Source organism: Rhinopithecus roxellana, chromosome 5 (assembly GCF_007565055.1).
Source record: "Rhinopithecus roxellana isolate Shanxi Qingling chromosome 5, ASM756505v1, whole genome shotgun sequence".
NCBI lineage: Eukaryota > Metazoa > Chordata > Mammalia > Primates > Cercopithecidae > Rhinopithecus > Rhinopithecus roxellana.
The window spans coordinates 14,472,919-14,494,345 of NC_044553.1; the positions used below are offsets into that span (position 1 = coordinate 14,472,919).

The 21,427-nt window shown below is 41.0% G+C and overlaps 1 protein-coding gene and 1 pseudogene across 1 annotated transcript in view; one reads left to right on the forward strand and one right to left on the reverse strand.

Annotated features, from left to right (window-relative positions):
* Positions 1-21,427, reverse strand: part of ARMH4 (armadillo like helical domain containing 4) — a 165,113-nt gene that overhangs the window by 97,139 nt on the left and 46,547 nt on the right. The window contains exon 5 of the mRNA XM_030930951.1: positions 6,377-6,634. Within this exon, the coding sequence (XP_030786811.1) occupies positions 6,377-6,634 (258 nt within the window). The remainder of the gene's footprint in view (positions 1-6,376; positions 6,635-21,427) is intronic.
* Positions 11,543-12,199, forward strand: LOC115897431 (annotated as a pseudogene).

Below are 21,427 nucleotides of genomic sequence, written 5' to 3' on the forward strand. Positions count from 1 at the left end.
AAGAATTGACAGCTAGAATAATTAATGCAGAGAAGGTGATAAATGAAATGACAGAGATGAAAACCATGAACGAGAAATACGTGACGAATGCACAAGCTTCAGTAACCCACTCGATCAACTGGAAGAAAGAGTATCAGCGATTGAGGATCAAATGAATGAAACAAAGCGAGAAGAGAAACCAAAAGAAAAAAGAAGAAAAAGAAATGAACAAAGCCTGCAAGAAGTATGGGATTATGTAAAAAGACCAAATCTACGTCTGATTGGGGTGCCTGAAAGTGAGGGGGAAAATGGAACCAAGTTGGAAAACACTCTTCAGGATATCATCCAGGAGAACTTCCTCAACCTAGTAGGGCAGGCCAACATTCAAATTCAGGAAATACAGAGAACACCACAAAGATACTCCTCGAGAAGAGCAACTCCAAGACACATAATTGCCAGATTCACCAAAGTTGAAATGAAGGAAAAAATCTTAAGGGCAGCCAGAGAGAAAGGTCGGGTTACCCACAAAGGGAAGCCCATCAGACTAACAGCAGATCTCTCGGCAGAAACTCTACAAGCCAGAAGAGAGTGGGGGCCAATATTCAACATTCTTAAAGAAAAGAATTTTTAACCCAGAATTTCATATCCACCCAAACTAAGTTTCATAAGTGAAGGAGAAATAAAATCCTTTACAGATAAGCAAATGCTTACAGATTTTGTCACCACCAGGCCTGCCTTACAAGAGACCCTGAAGGAAGCACTAAACATGAAAAGGAACAACCGGTACCAGCCATTGCAAAAACATGCCAACATGTAAAGACCATCGAGGCTAAGAAGAAACTGCATCAACTAATGAGCAAAATAACCAGTTAATATCATAATGGCAGGATCAAGTTCACACGTAACAATATTAACATTAAATGTAAATGGACTAAATACTCCAATTAAAAGACACAGACTGGCAAACTGGATAAAGAGTCAAGACCCATCAGTCTGCTGTATTCAGGAGACCCATCTCACATGCAGAGACATACATAGGCTCAAAATAAAGGGATGGAGGAAGATCTACCAAGCAAATGGAGAACAAAAAAAAGCAGGGGTTGCAATCCTAGTCTCTGATAAAACAGACTTTAAACCATCAAAGATCAAAAGAGACAAAGAAGGCCATTACATAATGGTAAAGGGATCAATTCAACAGGAAGAGCTAACTATCCTAAATATATATGCACCCAATACAGGAGCACCCAGATTCATAAAGCAAGTCCTTAGAGACTTACAAAGAGACTTAGACTCCCATACAATAATAATGGGAGACTTCAACACTCCAATGTCAACATTAGACAGATCAACGAGACAGAAAGTTAACAAGGATATCCAGGAATTGAACTCATCTCTGCACCAAGCAGACCTAATAGACATCTATAGAACTCTCCACCCCAAATCAACAGAATAGACATTCTTCTCGGCACCACATTGCACTTATTCCAAAATTGACCACACAATTGGAAGTAAAGCACTCCTCAGCAAATGTACAAGAACAGAAATTATAACAAACTGTCTCTCAGACCACAGTGCAATCAAACTAGAACTCAGGACTAAGAAACTCAATCTAAACCACTCAACTACATGGAAACTGAACAACCTGCTCCTGAATGACTACTGGGTACACAACAAAATGAAGGCAGAAATAAAGATGTTCTTTGAAACCAATGAGAACAAAGATACAACATACCAGAATCTCTGGGACACATTTAAAGCAGTGTGTAGAGGAAAATTTATAGCACTAAATGCCCACAAGAGAAAGCTAGAAAGATCCAAAATGGACACTCTAACATCACAATTAAAAGAACTAGACAAGCAAGAGCAAACACATTCAAAAGCTAGCAGAAGGCAAGAAATAACTAAGATCAGAGCAGAACTGAAGGAGATAGAGACACAAAAAACCCTCCAAAAAATCAATGAATCCAGGAGTTGGTTTTTTGAAAAGATCAACAAAATTGACAGACCGCTAGCAAGACTAATAAAGAAGAAAAGAGAGAAGAATCAAATAGACATAATAAAAAATGATAAAGGGGATATCACCACCGACCCCACAGAAATACAAACTACCATCAGAGAATACTATAAACACCTCTACGCAAATAAACTAGAAAATCTAGAAGAAATGGATAATTTCCTGGACACTTACACTCTTCCAAGACTAAACCAGGAAGAAGTTGAATCCCTAAATAGACCAATAGCAGGCTCTGAAATTGAGGCAATAATTAATAGCCTACCAACCAAAAAAAGTCCAGGACCAGATGGATTCACAGCTGAATTCTACCAGAGGTACAAGGAGGAGCTGGTACCATTCCTTCTGAAACTATTCCAGTCAATAGAAAAAGAGGGAATCCTCCCTAACTCATTTTATGAGGCCAACATCATCCTGATACCAAAGCCTGGCAGAGACACAACAAAAAAAGAGAATTTTAGACCAATATCCCTGATGAACATCAATGCAAAAATCCTCAATAAAATCCTGGCAAACCGGATCCAACAGCACATCAAAAAGCTTATCCACCATGATCAAGTGGGCTTCATCCCTGGGATGCAAGGCTGGTTCAACATTCGCAAATCAATAAACGTAATCCAGCATATAAACAGAACCAAATTCAAGAACCACATGATTACCTCAATAGATGCAGAAAAGGCTTTTGACAAAATTCAACAGCCCTTCATGCTAAAAACGCTCAATAAATTCGGTATTGATGGAATGTACCTCAAAATAATAAGAGCTATTTATGACAAACCCACAGCCAATATCATACTGAATGGGCAAAAACTGTAAAAATTCCCTCTGAAAACTGGCACAAGACAGGGATGCCCTCTCTCACCGCTCCTATTCAACATAGTGTTGGAAGTTCTGGCTAGGGCAATCAGGCAAGAGAAAGAAATAAAGGGTATTCAGTTAGGAAAAGAAGAAGTTAAATTGTCCCTGTTTGCAGATGACATGATTGTATATTTAGAAAACCCCATTGTCTCAGCCCAAAATCTCCTTAAGCTGATAAGCAACTTCAGCAAAGTCTCAGCATACAAAATTGATGTGCAAAAATCACAAGCATTCTTATACACCAGTAACAGACAAACAGAGAGCCAAATCATGAATGAACTTCCATTCACAATTGCTTCAAAGAGAATCAAATACCTAGGAATCCAACTTACAAGGGATGTAAAGGACCTCTTCAAGGAGAACTACAAACCACTGCTCAAGGAAATAAAAGAGGACACAAACAAATGGGAGAACATACCATGCTCATAGATAGGAAGAATCAATATCGTGAAAATGGCCATACTGCCCAAGGTTATTTATAGATTCAATGCCATCCCCATCAAGCTACCAAGAGTTTCTTTTTTTTTTTTTTTTTTTTTTTTTTTTTTTTTTTTTGAGACGGAGTCTCACTCTGTCACCCAGGCTGGAGTGCAGTGGCCGGATCTCAGCTCACGGCAAGCTCCGCCTCCCGGGTTTACGCCATTCTCCTGCCTCAGCCTCCCGAGTAGCTGGGACTACAGGTGCCAGCCACCTCGCCCGGCTAGCTTTTTTTGTATTTTTTTTTTTTAGTAGAGACAGGGTTTCACCGTGTTAGCCAGGATGGTCTCGAACTCCTGACCTCGTGATCCGCCCGTCTCGGCCTCCCAAAGTGCTGGGATTACAGGCTTGAGCCACCGCGCCCAGCCTGCTACCAAGAGTTTCTTCACCGAATTGGAAAAAACTGCTTTAAAGTTCATATGAAACCAAAAAAGAGCCCGCATTGCCAAGACAATCCTAAGTCAAAAGAACAAAGCTGGAGGCATCACGCCACCTGACTTCAAACTATACTACAAGGCTACAGTAACCAAAACAGCATGGTACTGGTACCAAAACAGAGATATAGACCAATGGAACAGAACAGAGTCCTCAGAAATAATACCACACATCTACAGCCATCTGATCTTTGACAAACCTGAGAGAAACAAGAAATGGGGAAAGGATTCCCTATTTAATAAATGGTGCTGGGAAAATTGGCCAGCCATAAGTAGAAAGCTGAAACTGGATCCCTTCCTTACTCCTTATACGAAAATTAATTCAAGATGGATTAGAGACTTAAATGTTAGACCTAATACCATAAAAACCCTAGAAGAAAACCTAGGTAGTACCATTCAGGACATAGGCATGGGCAAGGACTTCATGTCTAAAACACCAAAAGCAATGGCAACAAAAGCCAAAATTGACAAATGGGATCTAATTAAACTAAAGAGCTTCTGCACAGCAAAAGAAACTATCATCAGAGTGAACAGGCAACCTACAGAATGGGAGAAAATTTTTGCAATCTACTCATCTGACAAAGGGCTAATATCCAAAACCTACAAAGAACTCAAACAAATTTACAAGGAAAAAACAAATAACCCCATCAAAAAGTGGGCAAAGGATATGAACAGACATTTCTCAAAAGAAGACATTCATACAGCCAACAGACACATGAAAAGATGCTCATCATCACTCGCCATCAGAGAAATGCAAATCAAAACCACAATGAGATACCATCTCACACCAGTTAGAATGCCAATCATTAAAATGTCAGGAAACAACAGGTGCTGGAAAGGATGTGGAGAAATAGGAACACTTTTACACTGTTGGTGGGATTGTAAACTAGTTCAACCATTATGGAAAACAGTATGGCAATTCCTCAAGGATCTAGAACTAGATGTATCATATGACCCAGCCATCCCACTACTGGGTATATACCCAAAGGATTATAAATCATGCTGCTATAAAGACACATGCACACGTATGTTTATTGCGGCACTATTCACAATAGCAAAGACTTGGAATCAACCCAAATGTCCATCTGTGACAGACTGGATTAAGAAAATGTGGCACATATACACCATGGAATACTATGCAGCCATAAAAAAGGATGAGTTTGCATCCTTTGTAGGGACATGGATGCAGCTGGAAACCATCATTCTTAGCAAACTATCACAAGAACAGAAAACCAAACACCGCATGTTCTCACTCATAGGTGGGAACTGAACAATGAGATCACTTGGACTCGGGAAGGGGAGCATCACACACCGGGGCCTATCATGGGGAGGGGGGAGGGGGGAGGGATTGCATTGGGAGTTATACCTGATATAAATGACGAATTGATGGGTGCTGACGAGTTGATAGGTGCAGCACACCAACATGGCACAAGTATACATATGTAACAAACCTGCACGTTATGCACATGTACCCTAGAACTTAAAGTATAATAATAAAAAAAAAAAAAAGAAAGAAAAAGAAATGTTGTCTGTCCACTGGAAGCCCATCCCTTTTTATCTTCTTCCTGTAGCATATTCCACAGGAAATCCCAGCTACATTTCAACTACAACGTATATGCCAATCTATAGAGTGCAACTCCCAGAATTACATTCAGAGCAAAGGTCCAGACCAACTTCCAAGTTTTCAATGACATATCCCCAAAACTAGTATTTTTACCAGTTTTTGTGACTCTTAAACCTAATATCTGCCACACTGAAGGAATCAGTGTGCTCAGCTGTTAAAGACCAGGAGCATTTTAGGAAGAGTTTCTTTGGAGAAGAGATTACTTCACCTCAGGTCAAGGGAATAGGGCCTCAAGGAGTCACTGAGAGCTTAAGAGTGTCTCCCCCTGATGAGAGGAAAAGGACAGACTGGGGAGCTTCCCTGCTGATGTGGAAGGAAGTGCCAAGCTGAGGAGTAGCCTGCATCCTCCAAGTCTCTCACCACAAGCATGGGCCACAAATAAGAGAGGGTGAGCATGGAGTGGTCTGGCCACCCTAGCTGCTGAAATGAAATTGTGTTTGACAAGGTAATGCAGCCACAAGACTGAACAGAAAAATCACGGGACTGCCCAACTGCTCGCCTACAAGCAGGGGAAGAACGTCCCCAGGGAACAAATTCCCAAAGGACAGAGTGGAACAAAAAATGGATTTGTTCTTTGAGTCTTTCCCCTGGTGCTGCTTGTCCAGCATCCTAGTTACACATATCTCCTCCCTGTGCAGATGTCCTCCTAGAGCCTACAACTGTCTCCCAACTGGGAAGGAAAAACTGAATTTCTTCCAAAAATCAGGCAACCATACTCATAATAGGCAGCTGGAGACTGTTTGGAGCCTGGCTACTTAAGGGCATAAATATAAACTCATCGAAGAAATAACTGGTAATTTTTAATTTTTAATTATCAGTTATTTCTTCGATGAGTTTATACTTATATTCTTAAACACCCATAAATGTAGAAACCACCCATAAACACAGAAAATCCATTTTTCTGTACAATAGATGGCAATGAAAGAAGGCTGTCATCTTAGAAATATAAAAGGAGGGGAGAAAGAGGAAAAGGGAAATACACATGACTCTTACCCAGGCCTTGATTCTGCTGTTCCCACTCGAGGGCATCTGGCACCTGGTAGGTAGCTCCCTCCAACAGGTCCATGTTTCCCTGCTCTAAGCCTGGTTCCTGGGATGTGATACCAGGGAGGGTAAAACCTGGCAGCTCAGTGTCACCGTCCAAGCCCTCATCCAGCGAGTCTGCATCTTTATCGTCCTCATCTTCTTCCTCATCTTCCTCTTCTTCATCTTCATCTTCTTCGTCCTCTTCATCCTCATCTTCTTCTCCCTCTAAGCAAAAAGAAATCAAAGGGAAGCATAAACATAAAATGAGTTTATGCTGAAACAAATGAATCCTTGGAAATGATCCAAACACTACAAAATAATTGTTTGGCCTTTTGAAACACATCTTTATAGCCAAAGTCAGACAATGTGAACTTTGTAGGATTATACACCCACCACATGTCCTAGAGTTTAAACTTTCAAAACCATAGTTATGTCAGATCAGTATCAGGTGTCATGTTTACCGGGAGTCAAAGTTCAAGCAATATGATTTGTTATTAAAGTTATTTATATTTACAAGGGTAGTGAACATCCCCTTGCTGTTTTCTGGAGATCATTAAAAGTTTATCAGTTGGCACACTGAGATACTAACAGAACTTAAAAGAAGCTGTTCCCATCCCTTTATAGCTCATAATGTTAAAGGAGACAATTCATTATTTTGGCATGGTTTTTTCTATTCATCCACATCAGTGAGTAGAACTCACAACAATATTAAGTGAGGAGCACATAAATTCACTCTTGGATCTTGTTCTCTCTAAGGAAGAGTAATCCAAGAAACTGGAAATAATTGCATCAACATTCTCAATCCAACTCTAAAGGAATTGGGAAATGGGATATTCACCAGGAGTGGTCAGAAAGGCAACACATTAAAAATTACCATTATCCCATTATCTTCATTGTAAGAGTTAACATTCACAATTTGCCGTTTTCTTGATTTTTTTTTTTTTTTTTTTTTTTTGAGACGGAGTCTTGTTCTGTCACCCGGGCTGGAGTGCAGTGGCGTGATCATGGTTCACCGCAGTCTCAAATTCCTGGGCTCAAGCAATCCTCCTCCTTCTACCTCCCACAATGCTAGTATTATAGGTATGAGCCACGGCACTTCACCACAAGTTGTCATTTTCAATGCTTCAAGTGGAGTGGGTTTAAGGAACATAAGATCCCCAATTTCATTTTGTTTCACCAATGTTAATCTGCTAGCAACACTTCAAGGCCCCATCCTCACCATGGATGCACCCCTGAAGCCCCTGGTAAGTGCCCACAAAGTTCACAGAAGGCCTTCCCTTTGGTCTCACCCCTTGATTCTCGGCACAGCAGTTACTGCAACAGGTAATTCTCCCCCTATGGTGAAGAAAAGAAGGAAGGAAGAACAACTAGAGCCACCCAAGAATTTTGAGACTCTCCTTTTCTGCTTCTACACAACTTTCTCCACACATACTACCTTTCCTCTATCATTTAGAGGTTTTCTAAATTTTAAAAAAATCACCTTTAATCTTTTTTTATTCTTTTTTTTTTTTTTTTTTTGAGACAGAGTCTCGCTCTGTCGCCCGGGCTGGAGTGCAGTGGCTGGATCTCAGCTTACTGCAAGCTCCGCCTCCCAGGTTTATGCCATTCTCCTGCCTCAGCCTCCCGAGTAGCTGGGACTACAGGCGCCCACCACCACGCCCAGCTAGTTTTTTTTTGTATTTTTTAGTAGAGACGGGGTTTCACCGTGTTAGCCAGGATGGTCTCGATCTCCTGACCTCGTGATCCACCCGTCTCGGCCTCCCAAAGTGCTGGAATTACAGGCTTCAGCCACTGCGCCCAGCCAATCTTTTTTTATTCTTATATGTCCTTTAACTTTGTAGGATTAGTATCTGTCACTATTCTAAAAATTCAACAAATATTTATCAACCCCTTAATGGGTGCTATTGCAGACCCTAGGGACAAAGCAATAATGTCTCTGCCTTTATGCAGCCCATATGCCACTCAGCGAGACTCACAGCAAACAAACAGATATACCAATAGACAGGTGACTCTACACTCTCATTAAAACTGGTAAGAAGATAGAAAATGCCAGGCACTGCTATTTTAGAAAGGGAGATTAAAGAAAGCTTTTCTGACAAGGTAAAGTTCGAACAGAGGCCATACCAAAATAATGAATTCTCTTGTTTAATTTAGGTCAACATCTACAGGAAGAGCATTCCCAGTGGAGGAAATAGCAAAGGACCTAATCCTTAGGAAGGTGTGGCCTTGCTGTGTTCAAAGAATGGCAAAGAAGCCTGAGCTGGGAGGGACAGGGCAAATACAGGAAATGAGGTAGGAAAAAGTAGGCAGAGGCCAGATCCAACCATTTTTATTTTTATTTTTATTTTTTTGAGTCTTTTGTTTATTTCAATAGGTTTTTTGGGAACAGATAGTACTGACTTATATTTTTAAAGAATGACTCTAGCAACAGGGTGGAGAACAGGCTATATCAAAGCAAGAGATGAAGCAAGAAGGCTAATAAGGAGTTCATTTAAAAACCAGGACTAGATTATGGTGCTTTGGACTAGGGTACAATCTGGAAAGAGGAGAGAGCTAGTCAGATCTGGGATGTAATTTCAAGGTAGAACCCTGCTGATAATTACAATGTGAGATGCAAAAGGAAGATCCCACATGACTGAAAACGGGATCTAAAAGATAAAGAGTCAAAGCAAGAATTTGTATTTGAGATATGGCAACTGTGTGATGGCCTATGGCATCCAAGGAAATGTTGGAAGTCTAGAGAAGTTTCAAAGCTAGAGATAAAAGTTTGGGAATTACCAACTTATTAATAATATTCAAAGCCTTGAGACTGGCTGAGATTATCAAGAAGGTGAGTACAGACAGAAAGGGAAATTAGTCCAGACCACATTCCCGGGGAAAGTCACCACTTAAGAGGGTGACCAGCAGAGGAAGATCACGGGAAACAGGAGTAACCACCGGGGTGGGAGAAAATCCAAGAAGTCTGTGGTGCCAGGGAAGGCAAATGAATAAAGCATCTCCAAGGGTCCGAGTAAGAGACTGACTGTCCCTCTGGCTTGGCATTGGGAGGGCATGGGTGACCTTGACAAAAGTTGTTTCTGAGGAATGACATAAACAAAGGCCAGGTTGGAGTGGTTCAAAAAAAGATTAGAACAGAAGACACAACAAACAAAAAAATTCTTACCAGAAATTTAGGCCTGGCGCGATGGCTCACGCCTGTAATCCCAGCACTTTGGGAGGCCGAGGCGGGTGGATCACGAGGTCAGGAGATCGAGACCATCCTGCCTAACATGGTGAAACCCCATCTCTACTAAAAATACAAAAGAAAAAAGAAAAAAGTAGCCGGGCGAGGTGGCGGGCGCCTGTAGCCCCAGCTGCTCGGGAGGCTGAGGCAGGAGAATGGCGTGAACCTGGGAGGTGGAGCTTGCAGTGAGCCGAGATCGCGCCACCACACTCCAGCCTGGGCGACCAAGCGAGACTCCGTCTCAAAAAAAAAAAAAAAGAAAAAAAAAAAATTCTTACCAGAAATTTGGCTGAAAGGAGAACAGAGAAAATAGGGTGCAGCTGGAGAGAGACACAGGGTCAACGGTAGGGTCTTAAAATAGAATATAGAAAATAGAACCTGCTTGTAAGTTAATGTGTCAGATCTCATCAAGAGGGGCAATCAATGAGGCAGGAAAGACAGAAGCAGCTGTGGGAGACTCTCCTGGGAGACATGGTATTATACAAGGGCTGCATGCATAGACTCGGAAGCCACACAAATTTATCATGACTGTGTGATTTTGAACACGTTGCTGAATTTTGCTGTGCCTCAACCTCCTCATCTGTAAAACTGACATTATTCCTACCTCACAAGGCTGTTGTAAGGATTTCATTAGTTAATTTGTAAGGTACTTAAAAATAAGCCTGGTGCATAGTGGACAGATTGGTTTCTTCATAATGACTAAAAGAAGACAGGGTCCAGTGCACAGGCCTGTTTGGATACATCCTCCCCTACAACGGTAGGAAAAAGGAAAAGCAGAGAAACAGGCACGGTGCAGGAAGGTGGGTAGATTTGGTGGATTGGTGGATAGGTGATCTTTATGTTTCTTTTATTCTCAGTCAAATAAAAAAACTGGGCCGGGCGCGATGGCTGACCCCTGTAATCCCGGCACTTTGGGAGGCCGAGACAGGCGGATCACGAGGTTAGGAGATCGAGACCATCCTGGCTAACATGGTGAAACCCCGTCTCTACTAAAAATACAAAAAAGTACCCGGGCGTGGTGGCAGGCGCCTGTAGTCCCAGCAATCCTGGAGGCTGAGGCAGGAGAATGGCGTGAACCTGGGAGGCGGAGCTTGCAGTGAGCCAAGATGGCGCCACTGCACTCCAGCCTGCCTGGGAGACAGAGCGAGACTCCATCTCAAAAAAAAAAAAAAAGGAAAGGAAAAGAGAAATGTTGGTGGTTTGAGGCGAGAAGAAAACGTGTGAAATAGTCGTCTTGGAGAGTGGGCGAGTAAATTCTCAGAGAAATGGGGCAGGACTGCCAGGCAGCTCTCAAGGCCCACTTCAGATGTGACATCATATATCTAAAGTGAGACCTGTTAAGATGGTTGTGAGTTTTTCTCAAGCCACATTCAGCTGCTTGGGTACAGGCATGGGTGGAGAGGTGAATAGGCACAGAGATTTAACCAGCAGCAAGTTTTACCAGAAGAGCTCAACTGAGAGTGTGAGGGATAGAGAGAGGGTAAGAAAGTGTAATGATTGTGTGTGAAGGAGTAATTATAAAGGTGGATCAGGGACTCTAATTAAAGAGAAGTTGAAAAGGAGGCTGGATAGAGGAAAAATGATGGAAATTTAGATTATGAGGAAAACTATCAGGAACCATTAAAACTATCTGAGGACTTCCATGTCTTTATTTTAGATTCTTGACAGGTTTTCTCTCCTCCTCTTGGGGCTGGATCTGGAAGGAATGGCACCCCTTCCTTCTCCTGGAGTGCCCCTGCCTGTACCCCCAAGACCAAGACCACAGCTTCACAATGTAGCAGGGACTCCTGGCCATCCCTCAAAAGTGACTGTTTCTGTGCTAGAAAATAGAAAAACAGCAAGGGCCAGAAATGAACCAGAGTGCAGAGTGAGGCAGAACCAGTGAGTCAGAGTGATGACGTGGGGCCTCCATGCCAAGGCAGAAAGTAAAACAAGCAGACAGATATCCAGAGGAAAAGCCAAAGAAGTTGACCAGAAGGATTAAGCTGTGGGACACTAAGGCCCACATCACCTGCCACCTGTGTAGTGGGCACCTCATTGATGCAACCAGGGTGACCAAGTGTCTGCACACATTCTGTAGGGGTTGCCTGGTAAAGTATTTGCAAGAGAACAACACCTGCCCTGCATGTAGGACCGTGATGCATCACACCCACTCACTGCAGTACATCGGTGATGATGGCACCATACATGAGACTGTTCACAAATTGGTATCAGGTCTCCAAGCAGCAGAAATGAAAACAGAGAGAGAATTCTGTCACAAATTGGGCATGCAAGTGCTTGGATAGATCAAGGGGGAGACTTGTTCCACAAAACAACACTTAGATTTCCATCAGAATGGTGAAACGAAAGCAGAAGACAGTTCAAACAAAGAGATCAAAACAGAGAAGAAGGAAAAGGACAATGATTTTCACAGAAGCGATGAGCAGGAAAGCAACAGCAGCAAGCTGTGGGGATTGAAAAGGAAATGCATCTGCTGCACAGCCCAAGCAATGGTCTGACAGCTAAAGAAGTTCACTGCCAAAAATCTTAAACTTTTGTCCTTCAATGAGGTAACAGTCAATCCGTAAATAGAAACTCTAGCAAGTCATTTCATAGGTAAAAATGACACTTCTAAAATTCTTTGGGTTTTTTCTTTTTATATACAACTTTGTTTGGAGATTTTAACCAGAAAAAAATCTCAATTTGTTTTGCCTGCCCTGCCAGGTAGCATGATAGGAAACAGCAGTGAGGACTGTGAAAAGCCCAGAGACCATGGACATGAATAACCCACCATTAATAGAAGAGAAAGTGGTGGAGAGGGTGTGGAGAGGAGGGTAGGTGATAAAACTGTTTTAAAATATGCTAAAGATATTCCTCACAAAGAAGAATTCTATTCTTTAATTTAACAAATGGATGGGTATGTAGGTGGGTTGAAGGAGAGATGGGTGAATGAAGGGGGGGGGAGAGAGAGAGAGAGAGAGAGAGAAATGCTTCCAAGTTGTGGCAAATGCTGAGAATAAAATGAAACCTGGTGGCGTGCTGGGCTGGGTGGTGGAAGAGTGGCATGAGCACATGAGCTCAAAATCACTGGGAGCTCACCTCGAGGTGGTGATGTTTTGTGTGAAGATGTAAATTCTCAGCGGGAGACCAGCTCTGCACAGGTAAGAGAAGGCACTGGAGGGCCTTAGGTAGGGATACATGGTTTGGGGTAGGGTTTTAAAATATCCCTCAGGCTGTGTGGAAAATGGGTTATGGGATAGAGAAAGGAAAGCAAGAGAGGTTGATGGCAGGAGTCCCAGGAAAGAAGAACCACGGTGGTGCAGTGAAGGTGGAAAAGTGGACAGCCTTGAGATGTGTTTTGGAGACAGCAGTGGGTGGAACAGTGGCCCCAAAGAGATAAAACCACATCTGGGCCCCTAGAACCTGCAAATGTGACCTCGTTTGGTAAAAGAATCTTTGCAGGTACAAGTAAGTTAAAGATTTGGGGATGAAATAGTCTTGGATTATCTTGGTGGACATTAAGTACAATGACAAAAGTCCTTATAAGAGTAAGGCAGAGGTCAGGCACTGTGGCTCACACCTGTAATCCCAGCACTTTGGGAGGCCAAGGCAGGTGGATCACCTGAGGTCAGGAGCTCAAGACTAGACTGACCAATGAGGAGAAACCTCGTCTCTACTAAAAATACAAAATTAGCTAGGCATGGTGATGCATGCCTGCAGTCCCAGCTACACAGGAGGCTGACACAGGAGAATCGCTTGAACCTGGGAGGTGGAGGTTGCAGTGAGCCGAGATCACACCATTGCACTCCAGCCTGGGCAACAAGACCAAAACTCCATCTCAAAAAAAAAGTAAGGCAGAGAAAGACTTGAGATACAGACACAGAGACAAAGAGAAAGTTATGTGGAGAGGGAGGCAGACACTGGAGTGATACAGCCACAAGTTGAGGAATACTTGAGCCACTAGAAGCTGGAAGAGGCAGGAAGGATCCTCTCTGCTATGGTCTGCATGCATCCTCCAAAATTCAAGTTTGGAAATTAATAGATTGGTGCCCTTATAAAAAGGGCTATGGGAGTGGGCTCATGCTCTTCTGCTCTTCCACCACATGAGGATGCAGCAAGAAGACCCCTGCCAGATGCTGGCACCCTGGTCTTGGACTTAGCCTGCAGAACTATGAGGAAATAAATTTCTATTATTCATAAAACCAAGCCCCCATCCCCCTCCCTGCCAAAAATAAACCCTATTTAAAGACTTTGTGGACCTTCCTCCTATAGACAGCAACTGTCTAAAAAGAGCACTATTTTTTTTTTTTTTTTTTTTTTTTTGAGATGGAGTCTTGCTCTGTCACACAACCTGGAGTGCAGTAATGTGCACACGGCTCACTACAGCCTCAGCCTCCTGGGTTCAAGTGATCCTCCCAAAGTGCTGGATTACAGCTGTGAGCCACTGTGTCTGACCCCATTTATTTATTTTTGAAGCATTATAAAATTAATGTTAGCGTCCTTTGCTTCCCACAAACCTAAGAGGTTTGTATTGATGAAACAATTGTGACTATACAGTCCTGATCTCCTAGGATCACTGTTCTCTGACCACTACCATCCACCAAAGACAACCTCTACTTGGTCCTCAACACCTTCAGCCAATCTCTTCTCTTTAAAGTATAGAATTATAAAAAATTAAAGGAACCTCAAAAGTCACTTTACTCCAACCTATTATCTATCCCAAAGAGAGGGTTGCAGGTAAGCAAGCCCAGTCCAACAAGAAGGCTGGTACCTTTACAATGTGACTTGGAGGATGCTGCTAGGGTCAACATATCTCATAAACTCTCCCACACTCACTCACGTTGGCAGAGACTTCCTTCTCCTTCTCTCTGCCCTGAAATGTCCAACATGAGATGCCTTCCTCTGTGTCAGACAATAAAACTGAGGAGTACTCTCTCTAGAAGCTTCTTATTGAGTAGTATACAATTTATATTATGGGAAAGTAAGGAAGGTCTCTGATTTACATGCGGGATACAACAGGAAAGCTTTCTCCTTGTACTACCAGCTTCACCCTTCAGCACAAAGCAGCTTATAAGATTTACTATTTGTCCTTTTAATATTTACAAAATCATAGAGCTAGCCTGAGAAGACAGCCATAGAAAAAGAAAGTTTTGGTAACTGTGTGGAGAAGACAGAAGGAAGTCAGCCTTATTAGAATGAAGTTTCTCTTTTAGTCTACCTTATTCTCTCATAATCTTTTTCTGCCAGAAAATGTTCTTTTTAGGAGCCTACAACTATTGTATAGACATTAAACATCTTTAGTTGTATGTCACCTCTACCCTGCTTCAATTACCAATAGAACCTCACTACTATTACAGATCAGTAACAAAAAAGGTATTATCACCTTTCTTCAAATTAGCAAACTAATGTATGTTATAGTAACTTGAACCAGAAAGGTAGAAAACTATCCAATAAAGGAAAGATGGTCTTGTCCCCTGTTGTATCACCAATGACTACTAAGTACTTGGCAATCAATGGCACTCAATAAGTATTTTCTGAATGAATTAATGAATGAATGAATAAATGAATGCATGAAAAAATGCATAAACAATGAGATAGATGCAGTTTTTTAAAACCCAGATCTAAGGAATCACAGAGTAACACTTAATAAACAATCAGTAACACATTCCTCTGAATACTCTTGCAACCACAAAGGCAACACAGAAGACCAACAGGTGTAAAACAAACAAGAGCTCATCTTCCATTCATAAAAACTGAAGAGAAAGTCATCTGTATTTCAGCCAGTCTTTCAATTGGTTACACCCAAGATAAATAATGAAGTCATGAACACCTCTGAACACAACGAACAATGACATGCCATAAACGTTCAGCAAATAAAACTATGCCAAAAATAACAGGATCCCTGGCCCAAGAACTAAAATTAAAGAACTCAATCAAATAACACTACCAAGTTATATTTAAAGGTTAGAGAGTAATGCCTGAGTTTTGTAATTTTGTTTAAACAAACCCCAAATTTTATTTTCATTCATCTGAACCCCAAATAAGCATGAGGTCAAGGTAAAAGACATACACACAATTATTCCAAATCAAAATAGCATAGAGAAAGAAAACTGAACCTCTAAAAAGAAACAATTGGGCTGGAGATGGTGGCTCACACCTGTAATCCCAACACTTTGGGAGGCCAAGGCGGGTAGATCATGACGAGGTCAGGAGATTGAGACCATCCTGGCCAACATGGTAAAACCCCATCTCTGCTAAAACTATGAAAATTAGCCGGGCATGGTGGCACATGCCTGTAGTCCCCAGCCACTTGAGAAGCTAAGGCAGGAGAATCACTTAAACCCGGGAGGCAGAGCTTGCAGTGAGCCGAGATCAAGCCACTGCACTCCAGCCTGGGTGACAGAGAACGGCTCCATGTCAAAAAAAAAAAAAAAGAAAAAGAAAAAGAAAGGAAGAAAGAAAAAAAGAATTAATCTTGGTTTACTATGCATAGCAGATATATGTCCTATGTCAATAACCAGTGATAATGCTCAAAGACGTAAAGTTATATTTGTTCTAACAATCTCTAAAAAACATTGCAGTCCAGGAAAGGAAGGTTCAGAGAGTTCAGTCTGAAAAGTTCCTTCTAGTCAAGTTACCTAGAATTGGAAAGTTCATCCTTGTAACTGATACTTCTTTTTCACAAGTTGCTGTGGCACTGATTATGTCATAACACCAAACACTAACAGCGACTCTAGCAGCAAAGGGGCAGGAAGAATGGTTTCTAAGTAATCATCTCTCTTGACAGCCAAAATCCTGCCAACAAGCTGCACCGTTCCCACTCCCAAACACATAACCCACATTATGAAAAATTCCCTTTTCACTCTTGTTGAACCAGCATCTCCTTAGAAGACGTGTCCCACTGAGTCCAGCATGCACAGGCAGGAATGACGGGCTCCTTGCCATGGAGCTGATGGATTTTTCCATAGCATCCTTACCGAGACCAAGTCACTTGGGATTAATCTGTTGCTCCTGCTAGCATGTCCACCATCAAGAATTCTGACACTTAACAATAGTGAAAAACCTGGATGAGATGTCAGCCAAAACCCTAACTTAGGTGTTCAGACAGTAGATGGTTCAGCATGCAAGAGAGACTGGGACATAGTTCAATTTCTGACTGCTGTACTTAAGGTGAACTGAAACAGTTAAGAATAAAACTAAGAAACGTTAAATAGAAATGTCAGAGAACAGTGCCACATGGCCAAGAGATGCTTAGTGATATTAAACAGTGCGTCCACAGTTCAAATAGAGAAATGTCCTGTTGCAAGTGGCAGGCAGACAAAATGTGTCTACACGGTACCCTCTCTAAGCCAACTTTATCTGTCTGGCAGATCTCTGACAATCTCTTAACGGCTGTTCAAAGCTCATGACAATACTTTGTACTTACATGGGGCTTTCCTTCCAAGAGGCTCAAACAGTTTTTCAGGCTTTATTCTCCAAACTTACATTATTAGCTAATAGGGAACAAGGTTTATAAGTTTTGTTTTACTTACAGGCTACTTGGTTGGTGAAAAAAAAAACTACGTTGGATACTCAAATATCACAGCAGAGGCTTAAATGAGCTTGTGTAAACCTAGAATTTTTGCCTCTCTAGATCAGACCTGTTTTCTTTATTTATTGCAAATATTTCTGTCTAGGGTTACCAAAATCGAGAGTTTTCACTTTGTTCAGGACCAGAGTCATGGGTTAACTCTCAACAAAATCAATAAAATATATGGGAGAAATTTTGCCCTATGACCCTGAGTCATTTGAGTAACCTGACTCTACTACAAACATGTGTTGTTTAATAGGCAGTTCCCACCAAAGGTGCTGCGTTTCTGTAACTGCATTTTTATCACAGCTTTGACTTTTTTAGACCTCCAGAAGATACAGAAGTAGCTAGCACTTCCAGGCTGTTACTAATGCATCAAAGACAGAAAAAACCTTGGTTTAGAATGTGTCATCCCGGCCGGGCGCGGTGGCTCAAGCCTGTAATCCCAGCACTTTGGGAGGCCGAGATGGGCGGATCATGAGGTCAGGAGATCGAGACCATCCTGGCTAACATGGTGAAACCCCGTCTCTACTAAAAAAATACAAAAAACTAGCCGGGCGAGGTGGCGGGCGCCTGTAGTCCCAGCTACTCGGGAGGCTGAGGCAGGAGAATGGCGTAAACCTGGGAGGCGGAGCTTGCAGTGAGCTGAGATCCGGCCACTGCACTCCAGCCTGGGCGACAGAGCGAGACTCCGTCTCAAAAAATAAAAAAAAAATAAAAATAAAAATAAAAAAATAAAAAAAAAGAATGTGTCATCCCAACAATGACGGCAGGAAGAACCAGAGCAGGAACACCTGTTCCCCAACATCTGCTGTCTATTCTTGACTTTCAAGGAAAATAGGGTCTCACCTGTATTTTCTGCCTTTTTGGAATAGCAATGATTAATTTGAATCATTATCTTTTGTCTACTTATTCATGAGTTTTACACGTCAAATTTCTCTTTTAGTGACTTTTTCTTCCCTTTACTAAGTTTCAAATTAAATCTAAGGTAAACAAATTAGAGGCCAGGTGCAGAGGCTCACGGCTGTAATACCAGCACTTTGGGAGGCCAAGGCAAGTGAATCACGAGGTCAGGAGATCAAGACCATCCTGGTTAACGTGGTGAAAAACTGCCTCTACTAAAAATACAAAATTTAGATGGGCGTGGTGATGCACACCCTTAGTCCTAGCTACTTGGGAGACTGATGCAGGAGAATCGTTTGAACCTGGGAGGCGGAGGTTGCAGTAAGCTGAGATCACACCACTGCACTCCAGCCTGGGCGACAGAGCAAGACTTCGTCTGAAAAAAAAATTAGCCCATGTGAAAAAGAAGCGGCATGCCATGAAAAGAAACAGGGTAGCTTCACCAGGCATGGACTGAGCACATATTAGTCTTTCTCCCACTTCTATGAAGGGAATGGCTCTGACACATCCCAGTGGTTATCTTTCTCAACGAAGAAACATTTGTAGGCATACGTTTTCCTGGGAACTCTTACGCCAATAATAATCAAAAGCCATTGTTTCCACCTATAAAGTGACTGAAGCCCTAGAAATGACACTGCTTTTATTTCCAAATTTTTTTTTAAACTTGGGCATCAAATTGGGTGCAAAACTTAAAAGCCAGAAAGAAAATATTAAACGTGTCTTGAGGATGTGCAGCGATTCTCCAGTAGATGGCTCTCTAGGATCATAAGGTTCTAAGGGATACTAGAATTTTCTGAAACAACTACCACAAAATCCTGGCAACTCACAATGTTAAGCTGACTTAGAATATATAGAATTTCATTACATTTCTAAAATGGAAATATTCCTGCCAAGTACTTTTACATTTTTGTCATGTAATATGAGATATATATATTAGACTATATACATACCATATTTATCTTATTAAGCTTCATAGTGAAATGAACCCCAGAGAACTCACTATTCAATTTAAGAACTAGTATGTTATTAACACTGTTGCACCTATCTGCATATTCCTCTTATCTTAACGTTCTTCTTCCCCTTAAAGCCATACGAAGTTACTGAATGCTATATTCAGGGACTTCCTTTCCATTCAAAATTATGGTTTTAAGTTTCACACATCTTGTACAAAACACTAGTTTATTAATTTTCACTGATATTGGTGTTCATTATGCATGTATGTCACAATTTATTTATCCCCATGTCAAGGAACATTTCGGGTATTTGGTTATTGCTAATTTTTTTGCTGTTATGAATAGTGCTGCTTGAACACTCATATATGATCTCTAGCATATTTGTTCAAGGGTTTCACTAGGGTACATTCCTAAAAGTGGAATTGCTAGGTTAAAAGGAATACAAGTGTTCAACATCCTAATGTCTAGATAAATGTCCCTAGCTCCAAATCCTCATCAACCTTTGGCATTGTCAAACATTTAATTTCTTTTCAATCCAGTGTGTATAAAATGATGTCACTCCAGATGTCATCTGCACTTCCTTGATGACTAATGAGGTTGTGTATCCATTCAGTATCTGTGTGAGATGCCTACTCATGTCTTTCGCTCATCTTTCTATTGGGCTGTCTGTCATTTTCCTGCTGATTCTTTTAGAGTTCTTTCTATCCTGGACATCAATCCTTTATCAGTTATATGGATTACAAATATCTTTGCTAATTTTAGAAGCTGTATTTTCACTTTCTTTCTAGCATCCTTTTATAAAAGGTTTTAGTTTTAATATCACTGAATTTATCAGGATTTTTATGGTTAGCAATCTTACTGTCATATCTAAAAAATTTTGTGAGGTCAGAAAAATATTCTACAAGTTTAGTCAATTTAAGTTTTGCCTATTACATCTGTTTTTAAACCACGTAGAACTGATTTCTGTGTAGGATGTGACTTCCAATTCAATATAATTTTTTCTATGTGGACAACCAATTGTCCCAGAACTTTCTGTTTGTTTTGAAAGCTTTCCCCGTCGCTCTGCAGTGCAATTTCCATCATATGTCAAGGACCCTCTAGAGCAGTGTGTTTCCATGACTATTCTGCTCCACTGGCCACTTTAACTATTCCTGTCCATGTCCCCATTGTCCAAATATGTAATGATATAGTAAGAGCTTTATAAGTCCTAATATCTGTTGCGGTATTTACAGACACCTTCCTTCAATTTCTTTTTCTTCTTTAGGAGTACACTGGCTATTTCTTGGCCTTTTGCTCTTCCATATAAATGTTATCAAAAGTTTGCTAAGTTGTTCTGAATTAATGCAATGTAAAAATAAAATAATGAAATCTTACTGTTATTACTTCATTCGATTTTATTTGGGTTTCTTCTACTTTGTTTTTATAGCTGTATTAGTCCATTCTCACACTGCTATGAAGATACTACCTAAGACTGGGTAATGCATAAACAAGGGAGATTTAATTGACTCACAGTACTGCATGGCTGGAGAGGCCTCAGGAAACTTACAGTGGTGGTGGAAGGGGAAGCAGCCACCTTCTTCACAAGGTGGTAGGAGACACAGCAAGCATGACTGAGTGTGAAGGAGGAACTTGTCAAACACATATAAAACCATCAGATCTCATGAGAACTCACTATCACAAGAACAGCATGGGAAAACCACTCTCATGATCCAATCACTTCCCACTAAGTCCCCACCTCAACACATGGGGGATTACAATTCAAGATGAGATTTGGGTGGGGACACAGAGCCAAACCATATCAATAGCTTGAGGTGGAAGTTACTTAGCTCATTCATTTTCAGCCTTTCCTCTTTTCTAATAGAAGCTTTTGGGTTTTTTTTTAAATTGATAATTGTATATATTTATCTTGTCCAACATGATGTTTTCAAGTATATATGTATTGTGGAATGACTAAATCTAACATATGCATTACCTCACAAAGTTATTTTTTATGGTGAGAACACTTAACATCCACTTTCAGCATTTATTAAGAATATATTGTTATTAACTATAGTCACCATGTCATACAATAACAGAAACTTTTTTATTTTTTAAAGTGAACAAACTCACTGAGGAAGCTTTCTAAAGGTTAAAAATGTCTCATTATATAAACCTTCATCTTCATCCCACAGTGTGATGTATTTTCTCTGAGTCAGTTCCAAATATTTTGATTTTCTATTATAATTTCTTCTTTTATCCACAAGTTATTTAGAAGTGGCTTTTTTCATTTTCAAAAGTATGGGGCAATTTGCCTTTTTCATTATTAATGTCTAACCTAATTACACAACCATCAGAGAATACAGCCTGCATGATACCAATTCCTTAAAATTTGTTGAGATTTTTATTTTTAT